The sequence below is a fragment of the Chiloscyllium plagiosum genome, chromosome 7, assembly GCF_004010195.1.
Source record: "Chiloscyllium plagiosum isolate BGI_BamShark_2017 chromosome 7, ASM401019v2, whole genome shotgun sequence".
NCBI classification, from domain to species: domain Eukaryota; kingdom Metazoa; phylum Chordata; class Chondrichthyes; order Orectolobiformes; family Hemiscylliidae; genus Chiloscyllium; species Chiloscyllium plagiosum.
This window is the reverse complement of record NC_057716.1, coordinates 24222683-24243314: the sequence shown is the minus strand read 5'-3', so window position 1 is coordinate 24243314 and position 20632 is coordinate 24222683. Positions and strand designations below refer to the sequence as shown.

At 41.2% G+C, this 20632-nt stretch overlaps 1 protein-coding gene across 1 annotated transcript in view; it reads right to left on the bottom strand.

Annotated features, from left to right (window-relative positions):
- Positions 1–388: 388 nt before the first annotated feature.
- The window catches only part of LOC122551414 (flagellum-associated coiled-coil domain-containing protein 1-like), a 36508-nt gene continuing 16264 nt past the window's right edge, over positions 389–20632 (bottom strand). Inside the window, exons 10-15 of the mRNA XM_043693268.1 lie at positions 18187–18286; positions 12770–12873; positions 9518–9589; positions 7917–8006; positions 5588–5697; positions 389–749 (exon numbers count right to left, since the gene is read on the bottom strand). Coding sequence (XP_043549203.1) covers positions 647–749; positions 5588–5697; positions 7917–8006; positions 9518–9589; positions 12770–12873; positions 18187–18286 — 579 coding nt within the window. The 3' untranslated portion in view covers positions 389–646. The remainder of the gene's footprint in view (positions 750–5587; positions 5698–7916; positions 8007–9517; positions 9590–12769; positions 12874–18186; positions 18287–20632) is intronic.

Here is a 20632-nt window from a genome sequence, read left to right as displayed (position 1 = left end):
TCTGAGTTATATTCCTTTAAGTTTCATTTATTTTACATCCGGATGTAATCCTTTTTTTGGCATCATCATGCATTCTGTTTTGCTGTAATGTAATGTTGATCATTATCTGTTATTACTTGTTACTATTGTGTAGATTTTTCTCTATCTGAATCAATTAGTGCTACATGCATACCTCAAATTATTTATTTTCTATTCACTTGAAATTGCTGATATGTCAAGCAGAATGTACAGAAACACCCTGGTGAAATGTGAGAAAGAAGGAGTGACTTATGTTTAACTTGGAAGTTCCCTCTTGTCATTACAGCCAAATGTTTCAGCATTTATATCTGAAGAACAGACGCATCTGGGGGCCAGATGTTTTGGAAACTGACATCCCGTAACAAGTGGTGAGCAGCAAAGTCCCAGTTTATTCTGTTGACAAAACAAATGAATGCTGCCAGACCCTCTCTATTCAAGCTAATTTATTATTTTCTTGAAAAAAAAATCAAGGAAGCTCCTCACTGCTTTCTGCTCCACAATTCCAAATCCCAGCTTCCTCTGTGCATGATGCACGTAGACAAATTCTAGTCCCCTGGTTTGATGCTGGAAGAGATGCTAGCTGTAATATGTCCATATTGGCTGGACTGCTAGTTGCAAAGACTCTTTGTTATTGCTGGGAATTCATTCTTTCAAGCTGTTCTATTCTCTCTCTCTCTTCAATCATTGCCCGAAGGGCACAAAGTTCTTCAGCCTTTATAGCAAACAATTGTCTGAAGAAAGATGAAGAGACAGAAATCATGGTTAGTTAATTTGACTAATTTTACGATGTGTATTTTCTACAAACATGCAGCCACATCTACCAACTAAATTAGTAACCCTTTTAGACATGTTCCTATTAAGTATTGTTTTATAGTAACTAATGAGGGATTTTTCTGTAACTTATCTGTGTTCTTCGATCTGCCCATTGAGACATGAAACTGACCTCAAATGTTTTCATTGGTAATCTGCACAAGTGTTATATTAATTATTATTATTCTGCTTAGCTGTAGAATTAAAACAATGTTGTTTGAAATACTAAATATTTCTATTTGCAGGAGAATACAAAACGTTATTGTACTTCAAAGCCCAGTGTGGAAAGTATACACCAAGAATCAATTGTCAGTAAGTAAAGGTATTTATGTCTGGATTTTATGTAATTTATATTAATACTGCACTACATTCAAACAAACGTTCTATGGTGAAGAAAGGGAAGATTTACATTTGTACGGTTTTATTCACAACCTCAGGTCCTCCTAAATTGCTTTGCCTGCATCAGGTACTGTTGAAGAGTGGTTTCTGTTGTAATGTAGGCAATGTGTCGTTAATTTGGTCTTGGCTAATACCATAAGCAGCAATAAAACTAAGATGACTTAGTGCTGTTAGTTAAGGGATACATCTTAGACAGCATACCCGGAGGCTTACTCAATTCTTTTACAAATAGCACCATGAGATTCTTAATATTCACCCAAGAGAATAAATGAAAACTTTATTTTGCGGCCTCATTTGAAAACAACATCTCTAACAGTGAATCTCCCTCATTGTTGCATGCAAGTGCAAACCCTGGAGTGTACTTTGTGCCCAGAATCTTTTGACTCATAAGCAGTGTCAACTGAGTCATGGCTGACGCAAAACATCATGATACAGTTAGTCTTAGCCTTAGCTACGGGTTGAGAGACCTAGGAACCTTCCTTATTAACTCTTTTAATCTACAGTGGGTCACAAATTAATTGACCAGAATGGCTTCAAATGTATCATCAGGGGTACCTGAAATTTTGAGCAAGATTTCTGGAAATATCAGCGGGATCTGCAGCTCTCAGGTGGAACCCTGGTCTAATGTCATATTGACAAAATGTACCTAGCCCAAAAACAGCAAATGTGGGATCTAGCCTGGAATCAGTGCTTTGGTCATAACTGAGCAGGTCTGCTTGTTCCTGCTGTGTAGGTCGCTCAGTGATTTCTTAGTTCACTGTTCAGTTTGTTTAAATTGTAAGTACCATGGCTCCATTGTTTGAAACTGGAAATGTGTTTTCAGACAGGATCGTAGAAATCAATCATAATCTAAATGGTGCAAGAGGCTTCTGAGCCAAATAGTACCTTGTCTATGTTCACAGGCAGCTATTACATGCCATGTCTATGTTTATATTCATTTGCAGGATGAGGGCATAGTTGGCTAGACCAGCATTTATTGCCCATCCCTAATTGCCCAAAGGGCAGTTGACAGTTAATCACATTGATGTGGGTCTGGAGTCACATGTAGGTCAGACCGGGCAAGGATGGCAGTTTCCTTCCCTAAAGGGACATTAGTGAACCAGATGGGTTTTTACAACAATCGACAATGAATTGGTGGTCATCATTAGACTTTTAATTCCACCATCTATCGTGGCGGGATTCGAACCCAGGTCCCTAGAACATTATTGGCGGCACGGTGGTTAGCACTGCTGCCTCACAGCGCCAGAGTCCTGGGTTCATTTCCCGCCTCAGGCGATTGACTGTGTGGAGTTTGCACGTTCTCCCATGTCTGCGTGTGTTTCCTCCGGGTGCTCCGGTTTCCTCCCACAGTCCAAAGATGTGCAGGTCAGGTGAATTGGCCATGCTAAATTACCTGTAGTGTTAGGTTAGGGGTAAATGTAGGGATATGGGTGGGTTGCGCTTCGGCAGGTCGGTGTGGACTTGTTGGGCCGAAGGGCCTGTTTCCACACTGTAAGTAATCTAATCTAATCTAAAATTTATCTGGGTCTCTGGATTAACAGCCCAGTGATAATGCCACTAGGCCATTTCCTCCCCCATTGTCTAATAACAATATTAATGGATTACAGTGACTGCAGAATGGTAGGGCTCCACAGTGTTTGCTTTGCATGACAGCTTTTACCAGAGCCAAATTGATACAGCTTTGAAAATTGCCATGTTTTACAACATCGTAGCACACATTTGGAGAAATTATTGACACGTGCAAGAAGTAAGTTGGGAGGGGGTTTTGTCACATATACCTCTGGTGAACACAAGGAAACTGGAGTATGGTATGTCAGTGTTTTAGAGACTATAAATACAGCTTACTTAATGGATAAGCAAAAAAGATACTTGTTGTTTTACTGATTGAATGCTATATAAATATCTATGTAGCATAGCACAGCGAACTATGTACACTGCTTTCCAGTGACTTTCCAAACATCTTTAAGGTATAACCCTGGCCACTGCATAAAATGCCCATTGAATGTTAGCCACCATTGAATGCACGGAGTACCATGTGTCACATATATTCCTGTACTTTTCCAGTTGTTTCTATGACCATTGCATTGACCACAAATTAGCATGATTGAGCCAAGATGTTGAGGTTCAGTGCAAGATCATCTGATTCACGAAAAGCAAATGTGGTGAGAAGCTAGAATTAAAGTCATTTACAATTGTAAATTGTCTACATCAGTTTCAAGAAAGCATGTGATTTTAGTTGAATGCCCTGTGCTGCGAACTGGTGAAGTGCTTACAAAGTTCAATTCTTATGACAGAAGCCACTATTGATTTGAGTTCAGTACAGAGTCAGGTTCCAGTTCAGGAGCAAGAATAGAAATTGCTGGAAAAGCTCAGCAAGTCTGGCAGCATATGTGGAGAGAAATCAGTGTTAACATTTCAGATCCAGTGACCCTTCCTCAGAACAATTCGGGAGAACGGTTTCACGCAGCAAAGGGGTTTTAATTTGTGAAGTGTCTAAGCTAGTGAAACTTTATGTAGATGTTTCCAACTGTCAGAACTCAGTCATCAGAGCTTGAAAGGAATTTCTCCGCAACTGAACCTGAAACAGTTAGGTAAGTAAGGAATTAGAGTTAAGAAGTAACACTTTGTTGGAATTGAATATCTGTAAAGGATATTGCTAGGGAAAGTTTGTTTTGTGGATTATGTGAAAACTGTTAAACTGTCATACATTTAGCTTTATTTGTTTTTTAGTTTTTGTACAATAAAGCCATGTTCTTTTGTTTTAGAACACTGCCTGCCTTGTGCAAATATGTTCCGTAACTACCTGCCACGTTAACCCTCTTCAAAAATTAAACTTAAGAATGACTTGCCCAGTATTACCATCAGCTGGAATCATGACATTGTTCAATAACCTTTTATGGTGCACCTTATTGAACGCTTTACTTAAGTCCAAATGCACTACATCTATTGGTACCTCTTTATGCAAATGTGTGTTATATCCTCAGGTAACTCCTATAAATTTGTCACTCATGATTTCCCTTTTACAAACCATGTCTTCTTAGCCTGACTATTATTATTAGGTACTATGATTATGTAAAGACCCTGATATACCTCCTCAATAATCAATGCTAGCATTTTCTTAATGACACGTTAGGCTAATTAGCCTATAGTTTCCTGCTTTTTATCTCCCTCCTTTCTTGAATTAGCTTTGAATTTTTCCAATCCACTGAACTTTTTCAGAACCTAGAGAGTTTTGGAAAATTACAACAAATTGATCTACCATCTCTGCAACCATTTCATTTACAATGCTGGGGTACAGACAGTCAACCCATTACATTTTCTGGTGATTGTTTTAAGTTCCTCCCTACCTTTTGCTCACTGCATTTATTTTTCACTCTTGAGGTGTTTTTTGTGTCTTCTTCGGTGAAGGTAGATACAAAGTAATTTTTTGAACACTCTGCCATTTCTCTATTCCCCAATTCTCATCCTTGTTAGAGACTGATGTTTGCTTTAGCTATTATTTTCCTTTTCGTGCACCTGTAGAGGTTTTTATGCCTATTTATATACTTAGTGGTGAAGTTTTCATTAATGCTCCAATTTCTATGTTTAGATTTGCTGGTTATAAAATATCCCAATCTTCTGGGCTAACACCAACCTTTTCAGCATTTATGCACTTTCTATCAATTTGATTCCATCCTTGACTTCCTTAGTTATCCCTGGATGGTAACTCAATCTCATGGCAATCTTTCTTTCTCAAAGGAGTATACCTTTCAGATTTACGAAACATGTCCTGAAATTTCTGCTCCAGTTTAACTTACTTCCCTTTCTACTTTAGTTTGTACTCACTACATACTTCTGTAATGCCTTTATTTAAATTTGAAACTCTAGTTTCTGACACAAATTTCTCACACTGAAACAAACTCAGTGGGTAGTGTCTAAGAACCAAAAGCTCTGAATTCAAGTCTCACAGCAGGAAATGTTTGTCACAGAAGGAGTCTTCGTGATGTGGTTAGCCAGGTCAATAATCAGCCCCCTAATCTTACCTTCCACTCAATCCCCAAAGGAGAAATGCATATACCTGATGATAAACAAAGAAATACAACTACCTAAATAAAACTTGCTAAAAAATGAAACATATGGAGTGAACTTTAAGTTTCTGAGAGCTTTTGTTGAAACCAGCAGCACGGAAATGCAGGAAGAAGAAGAAAAAATACTGGATAAATTCAACAGGTCTGGCAGTAACCTGGACTCAAAACATTTAACCTTGTTTTTCTCTCTCCATATACATTGCCAAACCTGCCAACTTTCTCCAGCAGACTTCCAACAGCCATGCTGTTGTGCTCTTACTGAGAAAAGTGCAGGGCACAAATTTGCTGCTTACTTTAGATCAAGGTTCTGATCTTCTAAAGCTTTCATGGACGTCACGTATTTCCTCTTCATGGAGCCAATGTTTAACTTGTAAGTTCCTTCAATCTCAGCCAACCTAGCTCGCTGGAATAGAAATCAACATAATTGGGAAAGAAATCCATCTCAAAACATTTTCCTTCAAGACAGTAGACACCATATTTACAACAAGTTGTGGATACAGTGACTGGCCAAAAAGAGGTGGTGATGGATGTAGATTCTGTAAGAGCCATATCCAAACTGAGAAGGAACCTGTTTGCTCTCCCAGGGAGAGTTAAAACAGATGTACATTGGTCTGTCAATGAAATTGGCCCCTTTGGTTAAAAAACAAAACCTTGCTACATGGAACACCTGAGGCACATGCCATTTGTGGGACTGTATTCCAACAAGACAATTATGATTCCCTGTCCTTCTCTCTCCTGTCTCATATCTCCAGTTTAAAAATGCTCTATTATTTTCTTGTAGTCTTTGTCTAATTGGAGGAACAATTAACCCTATTTTTTTTCCCCCTTTCCACACAACTTTCTATTAATTCCTTGATCATTTCTCATGTAATAGATATCTGAATTTTTGCTATGAGCTTCCTGTTTGGCCCTTATCAAAGGAGACTGCATATTCACCACATAACTTCCATTCTCCCCATCTGATCAATTATTCCTCTGACTGCTGGCTTGTCAAACAGGACTAGCCACCAACAGATCCTGCTCCCAGGCTGAAATGAACCCAACCAGGGAGGTTATGCTGCAGTACAGGGTGCTGGTGAGTCCACATCCGGAGTACTATACTGTGTACAGATTTGGTCTCCTTACTTGAGAAGGGATGCACTGGCACCAAAGGCCAGAGGAGGTTGAATCCGGAGTTGAGAGGGTTGGCTTCTGTGGAGAGATTGAGTAGACTGGGAATATACTCAGAATATGGGGGAGGGGGGAATGGGGAAATCTTATAGAAATTATGAAGGGAATAGATCAGATAGAAGCAGGGAGGTTGTTTCCATTGGTGGGTGAAACAAGAGCTAGGGGAGCATAGCCTCAAAATAAGGGGGAGCAGGTTTAGGACTGAGTTGAGGAGGAGCTTCTTCACCTAAAGGGTTATGAATCTGTGGAACTCCCTGCCCAGAGAAGCAGTTGAGGCTACCTCGGTGAATGTTTTTAAGGCAAAGACAGATCTTTGAACAGTAAACACATCGAGGATTCTGGCGAGCGGGCGGGAAAGTGGAGCTGAGGCCACAAGAAGGAGCAGGCCCGAGGGCCAGATGGCCTACTCCTGCTCCGAGTCCTTATGTTCTTCTATAAATTGCCAGCTTGAATTCTGGATCCTAAGAGTTAGCATGACTGAAATTAGACCTATAAATATCTGATTTATCCTTCTCTACTTCAGGATCAAATGATTTGTTTGCAGTAAAGACATTGAGCTTTCAAAGGCTCTTGAATGTGCAGCTACTTCTCTGTACTGGAAGTTAAACAATTTGAGGAGTCACTACAGTTCTCAGTCACAATTCAGAATATTTTCTCTTGGGAGTAAAGAGACTCTCCCCTTGAAAGAGGGATCAATGACGAGGGGATGTAGATTTAAGATAAGGGGCAGAAGGTCTAGAGGAGATGTGAGGAAAAAACCGTTTTCATCCAGACGGTGGTGGGAAATCTGGATCTCGCTCACTGTAAGTGTAGTAGAGGCAGAAACCTTTATAACATTCGAGTATTTAGATGTGCACTTGTGATGCCAGGCAGGCCAGGCTTATAGGCTAACTGCTGAATGTGGGATTGGAAATGTTAGGCGGTTACTTTGGACTGGCATGGACATGATGGATGGAAGAGCCGTTTTTCAGTGTGGTAGATCTCTACCATGGTAGTTAAGTAGGCAAATACAGCAACTCTAGTTTACACAGCAAGATCCCACATATGGCTAGTTAATCTCCACCCCCCCCTCCCCCCCGCCCCAAACAGGTTCAGTCGACTAAGAGATATTTGACCAAGACGCTGGAGAACTTGATCCCTTTCAAATAATCTGATGTAATTCTTGATACACACTTGATCAGGCAGACAGAGGACCCTCTAACCATGCAGGCAGTACTGCCCTGGAGCCTCAGTCACTTTTATATCTCCATGTGGCTCGTGCCTATGCTATTTTGACTGAGGCCAGCCAACCAGCAAACATACAAAGCCGCCACACTTGCTTTTACAATGAAGCTATTGTCATTCCTGTCACCAGCTTTCGACAAACATATATCAAGAATCCACATGCCATAAACCAGCCCTAAGAGCTCAGGGCTGGAACCGCTTTCAGAAGATGGCAGAATACCAGCTTACATCATATGCCAGCTGTGTCTCAAGAAAGCTCAGATACTCAGACTGATTCTGTATTTCTTCATTCTTCTTTTCCAGCTGCTGCAGCAGATCCTATGAAACAATGACAGGCCAAATGTTATTACCTCTTTGACCAATGTAAGTTATTCCCCACTTTTTAAGATTCCCTTCTCCTGCATGACGGTTCCTGTCTGAGAATTTTACAGGCGGATTGTTCCCAGTCCCATGAGAATACAGCTCTTGAGCCAATCATTTACAGGGAGGGTGTCTCCCTGTAATTTGGAAACTGGAATGCTGCAATAAGTAGAAATCTTTCTCTTTGGCTCCACCCCTCAAAACAAAGTAAGTGTGAAAATGAAGTGCCCATTCTCTGGCTGTTCCCAGAACAAGGAATAAGCAAGAGTTGTATGCATCCAGGGTCTGAGTCCATTGCCAATGGGAACATTCTGTTTGCAATATTCCAAGCTGCTTTCGAGGGTGTGAATGTGCCCTTTCTGTCTGCCTCCATTATTTAGTCCAAGTGAATGCTCTTTTCCTACAAAACCCACTCTATGGTAAGGTTAATGGACTTTTAATAGACTTTTAAACCAAATCAAAATTTAAAACCATCACTGTTTCTGTCCATAATGAGGATTTGGGGTTTAGCATGCCTGAATCGAGAATGGAGTGTGGCGCTGGAAAAGCACAGCAGGTCAGTCAGCATTGGAGGAGCAGGAGAATCAACGTTTCAGGCATAAGCCGTTCATCAGGAATTCCTGATGAATTCTGAAACGTTGAATCTCCTGCTCTTCAGATGCTGCCTGACCTGTGCTTTTCTAGCACCACACTCTCGACTCTGATCTGCAACCCTCACTTTCTCCTGAATTGAGACTTGAAAGTAATGGAGATACTTAGAGGGGAGTGACAGATGCAGTTAAGAAAATAGCCATTCTTTTCAAGGCATCTAGCTTCTGTTTGTAGTCATACTTTTGACTCCAAGATTACATTTAAAGCACTCTGAAACTAACATTTAGCTGTGATGACCAGACCAGTCTCCAGAAAGCATCTTTAGGGTGATGGCTTTTTGCCGTGGAAGTTCGTACAAGTTATTTTGTGATAAACCACGTGTTGCTAACCTAAGCCTGAGTGCTAATTTAAATACAGCAGCGTGTAGAAAATGGCTGCTTCACCAATGAATTGTGGCTTTATGTTTAATGGAGTGGTAATGGTTAGTGAGGATGTTAATGAATTCTCCTAATATTGCTTCTGTGAGAGTCCACATCCTCCAGTCATCCAGCATTACTACAGAAGGTGATCTTACCATGTGACTTCATCACCTAATAACGTAGTTAGAGTGAAAAAGGCACCACTGACAACCAAACGATAACCCCTAAAAATTGCAAAGTTGACCTTGGAGAATATTTGATCGGGACCCCTCAACAAAAAAAAGCACTTTGACTCCTGGTTGCCCCCACCCTTCCCCTCCCCTCGACCACCAAACAAAAAGAAAAGACACCTCCCCAGTGAGCATGTGAATGGTGGGATTGTGCTGATTTTGATGATCAGGGCAGATAACTTGCTTGTTAGAGGTGATCGTTGTCTGTTCTTGTGTAACACGTTTATACCTCGATCTGTAGCTTTGCATTTCTCAGCTCCTCAACCGTTTCCATAATGGCACTATACTGCTCTGCAGCATTCTGAGAAAGCAGAGACATAGTATTAGATTCCACCTCACAATCTGAGGTAGGCCATTTGCTAAAATAAAGCTTTTGTTTCTGCATCTTGCAAACTGGGAAATCTGAATCTGGACTGCAGCTAATTTAATGGGAACATGTCAAAAGTATCCATTACTTATATAGTGCTGCAATTATCTTGTTGGATCAAGAAGACTTTGTTGGGCTACTTTGAGGTAGAGATAAACTTAACAATTAGAATTAGTTGCAACTGTTTTTAAAATTTTGAGAAGTCATAAGGTCACCGGGAAGGTCCCAACTTCTGAACCTCTTACCCTTACCTGAGGCGTGGTGATGCTTTGGTTAAACTCTCTTTCTCTCGTGTGCGGTCTCTGTTTCGCGCTTGCGCTCTATCTCTCTGTCTGTCTCTCGCGTGCTCGCTGTCTCGCACTCGCTCTCTCTCAAACATACATCTAATGAGAGAGCAGCCATATGTTCTTCTGGGACTATGACAACTTCATGGTACGGGGTTATCTAAAACAGGAAGTCACTAAGTCTGTGTTGAGTCAGATGGTCCAAGTCGTGTCTGCAAGTGCAGGAAGGGAGCAATAATCTTAGCTTCAGTATCAATGTGGTCAGGAAAAACCAAGTGGTGCTAGTGGGATGGGGTTTGGAGCAATCAACAAGGCGGTCCTTTTTCTGATTGTTGATCAGAGACCCCCCACCCCAACCCCTGGTGGAGAGTGGGCATGGAGCTCTAGCAGAATTGAACTTACTGTTACCTCTCACATTCAAATAACATGATCCATTTATTAGCTGTTGCAATCATTACCATTTGTATTAACAGTCACCACTCCTGTGGTAATGATGGGGCTGGCAAATGACCTTCTTCACAGCACAGGACAGAAGGATTCACTGGATTCCATCTCAAACCCATAAATCTTTGACAGAGAAAAGATTACAAATCCTGCTGAGCCCAATTTCTTTGGGTGGGGGCAAAGGAAATATTATGATCAAAGGGATATGTTTCTCATGGGGGTTTAAGGATAATGTGCTGGCTATGAGATAGGTTATCCAGTCATGAGCATTGCAATTAAGCAATCTGACTAGTGTTTCTCATGTTCCGCTGCCTGGATATTAACTCCAAAAAGCCTTGAGGTGATAAAGGGAGAAGATTAAAAGTAAGGGGGAGAGGCAGTTTGCACCAAGGAAGAATTTTTTTAAAAATTAATTCATCTCTTTGTGGGTGCAAAGTCACACAGTACAATCTTGGCAACACACTCATACTTCATATTATCAGGATGTTGAGATAACCCTTTTAATATAAAGCAATAGAAACAAGCTTCCAAGAGTGGCCTGATGTAAACTTTATCTCAGCCAGCATGAGAAGTCAATAATAGAGTGACCACTTCCATTTCTTTTCTCTGCTGGATTGGACATTCCTCACATCCACTTTACTGTATTATTCCCGTAACCTTGATTTCCCTACAGATCAAGAGCATGTCTGTCTCACCTTAAATATACACAAGCACTCTGTTCCTACATCTCCCTGTAGCAGGAAGTTCCAAAGACCTAGACCCACCCACGAGAGGAAACATCCCCTCAGCATTTCCTCTGTCAAGTCCCTTAAGAATCTACAACTTACAATGAGATCACCTCTCCTTTCCTCTAAATTTCATTGAGTAGAGTCTCAGCACCTTTAGTCTTTGCTCATAAGACAATCCCTCCATATCAGAGATGATTCCAGTGAATCCTCTTTGAACTACCTCCAATGAAATGATACGTTTCCTTAGATAAGGCAACTAAAACTTCCCACAGTACAGCAGATGTGGTCTCACCAGAATCTTGTATAGTTGCAGTCAGATTTCCCTACTCATGCTCCAACCTCCTTGAAATAAAGAACAACATTCCATTCACCTTCCTGAGTGTACCTGTGTGCTAGATTTCTGTGTTTTGGTCGCAAATACTACAAGTGCCTTTGTGTCACAGCTTTCTGCAGTCTTTTTCTCCATTTAAATAATATTGTGTTCATTTCATCTCCCTTCCAAAATGAACAACTTCACATTTCCCGCATTATTCTCCATTTGTCATCTTTTTGCTCACTTAGTTAACCAATCACTATCCCTCTGTTATTTGTTTGTATCCCTCTCACAATCTGCCTTTCCACCTATTTTAGTGTTATCTGCAAATTTGACTTCCTTCCTCCAAGTCATTAATATATTGTAAACAGTTGTGGTCTCAGCACCCATCCCTGTGGAACCAGCTGGTCACAGGTCACCAACCTGGAAATGGACCCCTTAAGCTCACTTGCGGTTTCTGCCCATTAGTCAACAGCAATGTACTACATCCAGCACCGTGGACTGTTAGCTTATGACATGACCTTTTGTGAGATCTTGTCAAACACCTTCTAGAAGTCCAAGTACAACACATCTACTCGTTCCCCTTTATCCACTCTGAGACTTCCTCGAAAAACTTTAATGAAGTAGTCAGACATGATTTTCCTTTCGTGGAACCATATTGACCTTGCTTGATTAAATTATGATTATGATCCTTCAATCCTCTAATGGCCTTTCACCTCTCTATGTTAACAAGCCTGCAGAAGGTTTGCAATTCCAGACTCTTGGAAAATCCCTCATTTTCACCACCCACCATTGGTGGCTTCGAGCTCTGAAATTCCCTTCTGAAACCTCTGAGTCTCTCTTTGCCTCTGTCTTTCCTCCTTAATGTTAATTTAAGCAACTTAAACTTTTTGACCAAACTTTTGGTCACTTCTCCCATTATGTGTTTTGGTATCAGATTTTGCGAGATAGAAATTACAGTGAAACGCCTTGGGCTGTTTTGTTCTGTTGGGGGGGGGGGTGTTGTCTCATAAATGTAAGTTATGGCTCTTCTGGCATACTGGTAGTTTCCTTGCCTCTAGACCAGAAGGATTGGACTCAAATCCTCAGAAGTGTGAAGGTACCATGTTCAACACATTCATTTTTAAAACAAATTATAAGTGCATGTTGTGGATATTGTAGCTGTAGTACCAACAGCTGTGAAAGGATTTACTGGTCCCTCCAGTCATTTTCATGCAAGTACATCACACCTTTAGACATTCCCTCCCCACCATTCAAAGTAATTCTTATTTTCAAATCATGGAGAATAATCAAAAAGTGACGCTTCACTTATCCTAGTTGGCACAGTATTAGAAATTCTACTCACATCCATCTCCCCTTTGTGCCTACTAATAATGGTGTTAATCTGCTCTTCATAATTGTCGACTATTGACTGCTTCTCGTCATCACATTTACGTTCCAGAGCGTGCCCTGTTGGTCAGAATAGACCTTTCATTCAAAGACTGTCATTGTTGAATATTACACTGTATAACGACTGCTTTGTGTTGTCTACTTTTCCTACTTTTTTACTTTGAGATGTTAATGTTGTTAGCCTGTCGTCATGCACATTTTCCTATATTTCAGATGGTTGCAGATCCAAACCAACATATTCTCTAAATTGCGGGTGATTTATATTAAGTACAGGGCCCTTTCGCAGTTTTTTTTTTCATGCAGTGGCACAGTCATGACAATGTCAAAGGGGCAATTTATTCAGGGTCTAAGGTATAGGAGATTTCAGACCATAAGATATAGGAACAGAATTGGGCCATTCTGTCCACAGAGTCTTCTCTGTCATTCAATCATGGCTGATATGTTTCTCTCGCTCTCTGCCCATAACCCTTGATCCCCTTACCAATCAAGAACCTGTCTATCTCTGCCTTAAGTACACTCAGTGACACAACAACTACAGCCCCCTAGGGCAATGAGTTCCACAGATTAACCACTTTTGGTTGAAGAAATTCCTCCTCATCTCTGCTGTAAAGGGTTTGAGTCTGTGCCCTTTGGTCTTAGTCTCTCCTACTAGTAGAAACATATCCATTTTCTTCCTACTCAAGTCTCTCACTATTCTGTAAATTTTAATTAGATCCCCACCCCCCCTCATCCTGCTAAACGTCATCGAGTACAGACCCAGAGATCTCAACTGCTTTTGATATGACAAGCCCTTCATCCCTGGTAAATTCTTGTGAGCCTTCTCTGAACCTCTCCCAATGCCAGCACATCCATTCTTGGATATGGGGCGGCACAGTGGCTCAGTGATTAGCACTGCTGCCTCACAGCACCAGGGACCTGAGTTCGATTCCTGCCTCGGGCAACTGTCTGTATGGAATTTGCACATTTTCCCCGTGTCTGTGTGGGTTTCCTCTGGGTGCTCCGGTTTCCTCCCACAGTCTAAAGATGTGCAGGTTAGGTGAATTGGCCATGCTAAATTGCCCATAGTCTTAGGTGCATTAGTCAAGGGTAAATACAGGGTGTGGGTGGGTTACTCTTTGGAGGGTCAGTGTAGACTTGTTCGGCCGAAGGGCCTGTTTCCATACTGTAGGGAATCTAATCTAAAACTGTTCACGGTATTCGAAATGTGGTCTGACCAAAGCCTTATACAGCCTTAGCAGTACCTCCCTGCTCTTGTATTCTAGACCTTTCAGAATGAAGACTAACATTTCACTTGGCAGCTAGGAAGACAACTGCACTTGCAGGTTAATCTTAAGAGAATCCTGAAGCAGCACTCCTAAGTCCCTTTGTGCTTCAGATTTCCAAAACCTTTCTCAGTTTAGAAAATACAGAGGAACCTCGATTATCCAAAGGACACAGGCGGGGAGTGTTTCATTCGGTTAATCATATTCCAGATAATCGAACACCGGATTACATAGTTTAGCCAAGCATCGGGACTTTGCGTTCTTGCCAGACAATCCAATATTAGGATAATCAAGGTTCCTCTGTAGTCTATGCCTCTATTCCGATCAAAATGTATAACCTCACACATTTTCGCATTGTATTCCATCTGCCATTTCTTTGCCCAGTCTCCTAGCCTGCCCAAGTCATTCTTCAGCCTCCCCACTTGTTCAGCATTGCCTACCCCTCCACATATGCTTGTGTCATCTGCAAACCTAGCAATACTGCGCTCAGTTCCTTCATCCAGATCATTAATGTATAACGTGAGTAGTTGAAAGAGGCACATCTAGATCCTGTTCACTTCCTTGATTCCCCAGCCACATGGCTGGATGGGCTTTTGTGGCACAGTGGTATTCCCCGTACCTCTGAGCTAGGTTGTCCAAGTTCAAATCCCACCTAATTCAGAGGCGTGCCATAACATTTCTACACAAGTTGATTAAACAATTTCCAGCAGAGTGGCTAAGATAGGATACTCTTTTTGTGTTGATGCACAAGGATGAGACTTTGGCCTGTGAAAGTAAGCATGCAGGCGATAAATAAAACAAATGATATGTTGGCCTTCATTGCAATGGGTTTCTAGTACAGGAGCAGGGATGTCTTGCTGCACTTATCCAGGACCTTGGTGAGGCCAAACCTAGAATATCATGTGCAGTTTTGGTCTCCTTTTCTGAGGAAGGATGCTCTTGCTGTTGAGGGAATGCAGCAAAGGTTTACCAGGCTGATTCTGGGGATGGCGGGATTGATGTATGAGGAGAGATTGACTAGGTTAGGATTGTTTTCGCTAGAATTCAGACAAGTGAGGGGTAATCTCATAGAGACTTATAAAACTCTAACAGGACTAGACAGGATAGATGCAGGGAGGGTGTTCCTAATTCTGGGTGTGTGCAAAACCAGGGCCCTCAGTCTGAGGATTCGGGCTGGACCATTTAGGATGAAGATGAGAAGACATTTCTTCACCAAAGAGTGGTGAGCCTGTGGAATTCATTGCCATAGGGAATAATTGATGCCAAAACACTGAATATATGCAGGAGGCGGCTGGATATAGTATTTGGGGGCGAATGGGATCAAAGGTTATGGGGAGAAAGCAGCCATGAGCATGATGAATGGCGGAGTAGGCTTGAAGGGCTGAATGGCCTCCTCCTGCTCCTACTTTCTATGTTTCTATGTTTACTGCCTAGAGAATGGTGATGTTAATGGTGCTCAGTAATGCAAATTATTAAACAAGGGCAGATCAAGGTTAAAAACATGGAAATCCAAGGTGCATCTCTCATTTTAACTTCATGGAAATGACATCTCACTGTCTAGCTGCAAATTGCTGAGCAGCTTGAGGTTCCTGTACTTCAGTCGATACAAACCAAACACATAACAGAAAGTTGTCATTGTTATTGTAAATCCTGTCTCTCAGGATTCAGGTAGGCAAGGAGAGATAGTCAGCATGGCTTTGTGCATGGCAAACCATGTCTCACTAACTTGATTGACTTTTTTGAAGAAGTAACAAAGATAATTGAGGAGGCCAGAGCGGTGCATATTATCTACAGGACTTCAGTAAGGCGTTCGAATAAGTTTCTCATAGTAGACTGGTTAGCAAGGTTAGATCACAACTAGCCACTTGGATACAGAACTGCCTCGAAGGTGGAAGGTGGTGGTGAATGGTTGTCTTTCAGACTGGAGGCCTGTGACCAGCAGTGTGCTACAAGGGTCAGTGCTGGGACCACTGTTTTTTGTCATTTACATAAATGATTTAGATTGTGAACATAGGAGGTACAGTTAGTAAGTTTGCGGTTGACACGAAAATTGGCGGTGTAGTGGACAGCAATAAATGTTACCTCAGAATACGACAGGATGTTGATCACATGGGCGAATGGGCCGAGGAGTGGCAAATGGAGTTTAATTTGGGTGGGCGGCATGATGGCACAGTGGTTAGCACTGCTGCCTCACAGCGTCAGAGACCCGGGTTCAATTCCCACCTCGGGCGACTAACTGTGTGGAGTTTGCACATTCTCTCCGTGTCTGCGCGGGTTTCCTCCGGGTGGTCCGGTTTCCTCCCACAGTCCAAAAAAATGTGCAGGTTAGGCGAATTGGCCATGCTAAATTGCCCGTAGTGTTAGGTGAAGGGATAAATTTAGGGGAATGGGTCTGGGTGGGTTGCCCTTCGGATGGTTGGTGTGGACTTGTTGGGCCAAAGGGCCTGTTTCCACACTGTAAGTAATCTCTAAATGTGAGGTGCTGCATTTTACACCTATACACTTAATGGTAAGATTCTGGGGAATGTTCATAGTTCCTTGAAAGTGGAGTCTCAAGTAGATAGGATAGTGAAGAAAGTGTTCCTTTATTGGTCAGAGCATTGATTATAGGAGTTGGGGGGGTCATGTTGTGGCTGTACAGGACATTGGTTAGGCCACCTTTGGAATATTGTGCGCAATTCTGGTCCCTCCCTCCTACTGGAAGGATGTTGTGCAACTTGAAAGGGTTCAGAAAGGTTTACAAGGATGTTGCCAGGGTTGGAGGGTTTGGGGCTGAATAGACTGGGGCTGTTTTCCCTGGAGCATCAGAGGCTGAGGGGTGACCTTGTAGAGGTTTATAAAATCATGAGGGACATGGATAGGGTAAATAGATGTGGTCTTTTCCCTGGGGTGGGGAGTCCAGAAATAGAGGGCATAGGTTTAAGGTGTGAGGGGAAAGATTTAAAAGGGACGTAAGGGTCAACTTTTTCACACAGGGTGGTGCGTGTATGAAATGAGCTGCCAGGTAAGTGGTGGAGGCTGGTCCAATTACAACATTTAAAAGGCAACTGGATGGGTATATGAATAGGAAGGGTTTAGAGGGATGTGGGGCAAGTGCTGGCAAATGGGACTAGATTTAGATGTAAGTTTGCTCGCTGAGCTGGAAGATTTGTTTTCAGAGTTTTGTTTTCATAGTTCCTTGAAAGTGGAGTCTCAAGAAGTTAGGATAGTGCAGAAAGTGTTCCTTTATTGGTCAAAGCATTGATTATTTACCAATTACCAGCCCCTGGGAAAAAAAAAGAACAGGAAATGACATTACCATAGGAAATGGCATCGCCAACCCAAGGAAACCTGAACACATAAATAAAAAGCGGGCCATACGACCCAGTGCTTCACCGGAGGCTCACTGATGATGTTACCTAGTATGGTGATGAAATGTCTGAAAATAAACCTTCTAGCTCAGCGGGGAAACTTACATCCAGAACCTCAACCTGAGATGCAAATCTTCTCAAAACTTGCTGGGACTAGGTTAATTTAGGATATCTGGTCGGCATGGACATGTTGGACTGAAGGGTCTGTTCTGCGCTGTACATCTCTATGATTCTATAACTACCTTTGCAACAACATTTTCACTGTTAGTTACTGCCACTCAATTCTAGAATGGAAAATGTCAAAGCACAGTTTCTTAATCCTTAAGATACTAATTGCTTGAGATTTTTAAAATGTCAAAATTAAGTTTTAGGTTATTTTTTGCTTTCTGTCTCTCTTTTCTCTCCAGGAGGTACTAGCAGAACTATTGTGTTTCCAGTATTTCCTGTCTGTCTTGTCACTTTCTTTCAATGTTCAAAACAAAAACAAGCATAGCATTGCCTTCATCCCAACTCCTCAGGTATATTGGTTTAGCTCAGTTGGCTAAACAGCTGGTTTGCAATGTAGCATGAGGCTAACAACGTGTGTTCAATTCCTACATGGACTAAGGTTATCGTGAAGGGTTCTCTTTTTAAGGGTGTCCCTACTCTGGACCAGGAGGGCTGCGTTCGAGCAGCACTTGCTCCGGATGTGTGTAGTAAATTCTCTGAATAGGTTTAAGGAAAATACCCATATGTTAAGAGTTTTTTGTTGAGCCACTTACTCTGTAAAGCCAGTTCCCTTTTCATTTCCATGCTGTGCTTCTCCTTGAGTTCACGTTCCTTCTGTGCTAACCTTTCATTCATTTCTTCAGTGATGGATTCCTACGTCACAAAAGAATTCTTGTTTACTTGGAGAGACTATATTGTATTTGTATGGTATTTTAAAGTCACCCCGTATGAAAAGACCTTATGTATTATTTGTTTAATTTCCATTTGTAATATGAAATAATTTGTTATTCATTCATAGGATGTGGGCATCACTGACTAGAGCAACATTTAATGTCTATCCTTAATTGTCCAGAGGGCAATTACAAGTCAACCACATTGCTATGGGTCTGCAATCAAATGTGAGCCAGACCAGGCAAGGATGGCAGTTTCCTTCCCTGAAGGACATTAGTGAGCCAGATGGGTTTTTACAACAATTGTATGATTTAAGTGCTGTTAGTGAATCAAGGAATGGGCTTGAGAGGCTGAATGGGCTTTTCTTAAAAATTATTAATTAATATGATCAATGACAAAGCTTGCCTTTTCTAATTGTGCTTGAAGGTGTTGCAATCTTATGGTTTAGAACAATTGGATTCCACAATATGAAAGTACATTCTGAAAAGAATGCTGTTCCCTAGAAAGCAGGGGATATTGGTTTATTGAATATATTGAAGGGTGGTTTTGATAGGCAAACGTGTTAGAGGTAATGGAGCACAGACAAGAAAGTGTAACTAAGACCATAATTGGATCAACCTGACCTCATTGAATAGTGGAGCAGTTCCTAAGCTCTAAATTTCTATGCAGTTAACTAGTGAATTCCAGGATTCAGGCTTTGTGACAGTGAAGAAATGTGTTCTGGAAGGTGCTAAGCTTCTTTTGAGTTTTGGAGCTGCGCTCATCTTGGAAGGTGGAAAGCATTCCTTTAGCATGTGAGACTTGGGCCTTTGTGATGGTGGAAATGTTTTGTTATGAAGTTGAAGATGTGTACTGTACCTTTGAGAGTCAATGCTATTTTGCACTCAGAGCTTACAAGCACCTGAGTGCACTGGAAAATTGAAAATATGTAACATTTGGCTATGAAATAGTTACTTGTGTTTGTTGCAGTTTTGACAATTTGAATTTAACCAGTCAGTTTAAATTATGCCCCAGGATACTAAAACCAATCAAGTTTGAATTTGTTGTTTTTGCCAACATTGAACCAATGAGATAATCCAATGTTGGGGTATAAAAAAGGCAGTCATTTTGAAAGTCAGACAGAGTAACTGCCATTTGAAACAAACTCTACCAAAGGTACCTTTTCGTATGAAACATATTCACAGTACAAAGCAGGACAATGACCCAGGGAGATCTTCAGCCAGAAGAAGACAGACACTGGAGATGACAACTACTGTATGGTTTTGAAATTAAGTTGATGTAATTTTAATAAGTGTTTTATTGGAACAGCATATTATTATAGAGTTGGAGGCAGATAATAAGCAGTAAGAGAAAGGGTGGCTTAGAGTTGTGAAATGTTGTTCAAAGTTCATTTTTAGAGTTAAAGAATACATTGATATTATTTTCTTTAAATAGTGGAATTTGGAGTTCTCTGTCACTCATATTTTAACAAGTTATGAGGCAAGGTGAGCTTTTCTAGGTGTTTGGTTTATTTAACAGAGGGGTTCATTGCATATTGTAACAGTTTTGGGAGACAGAAGATGAGTTACTTGCTGTAATTTTTGATTAGCGCACAAAACAGATTATATGTGACTGGGTTCTGGCTGTTTCTAGTATATGATAGCTAGCAGGATTATTGATGATAGGAAATTAAATAATGGTGGTGCCACTCAATAGAAGATAATAATTGCATGGCACTTTCTTATTTATAATTCTAAAGTTAGATATTGTCCAGGTCTTTCTGCATATGGGTATGGTCTGCTTCCTCAGTATCTGAGGAATTGTGAATGGAGCTGAACACTGTGATCATCAGCAAACCTTCCCATTTCTGGCCTTATGTTGTCTCAGTTTAATGTGTTAATATACAGTGGATTAGCTGCTATCACCTAAAAACTTGTTTTTTTTAAGTATGATGGTGGCAGCATAAATTTAACAGGCAGAGACCCTCTGGCCCAAAGACTGTTCCACACAATGATCACTATACATGTAGACCTCACCCATAAAAGGGAAATATTTCAATTATTGGTATGACTTGTTCCTCCCATTCATATTCTGTTGAAATGATTTAGTAAGTGGTGATGTAGAATACTGATACTTAGTGAAATAAGCAATTTAGCACTAACTTGCAGCTCTATGCCACTTTATATGTGGTGGCACATCATTTAGCACTTTATATTGAAAATTGCAGAATAGTGGATACTAAACAAAAGGGGAAAGTTGGTTGGAAAATGCAAAGCACATTAGAGGAAACAAGCATTAAAGTGCTGATGTTGGAGGGAACTAAACAGGACAGTGGCAGTGAAAGGAGGA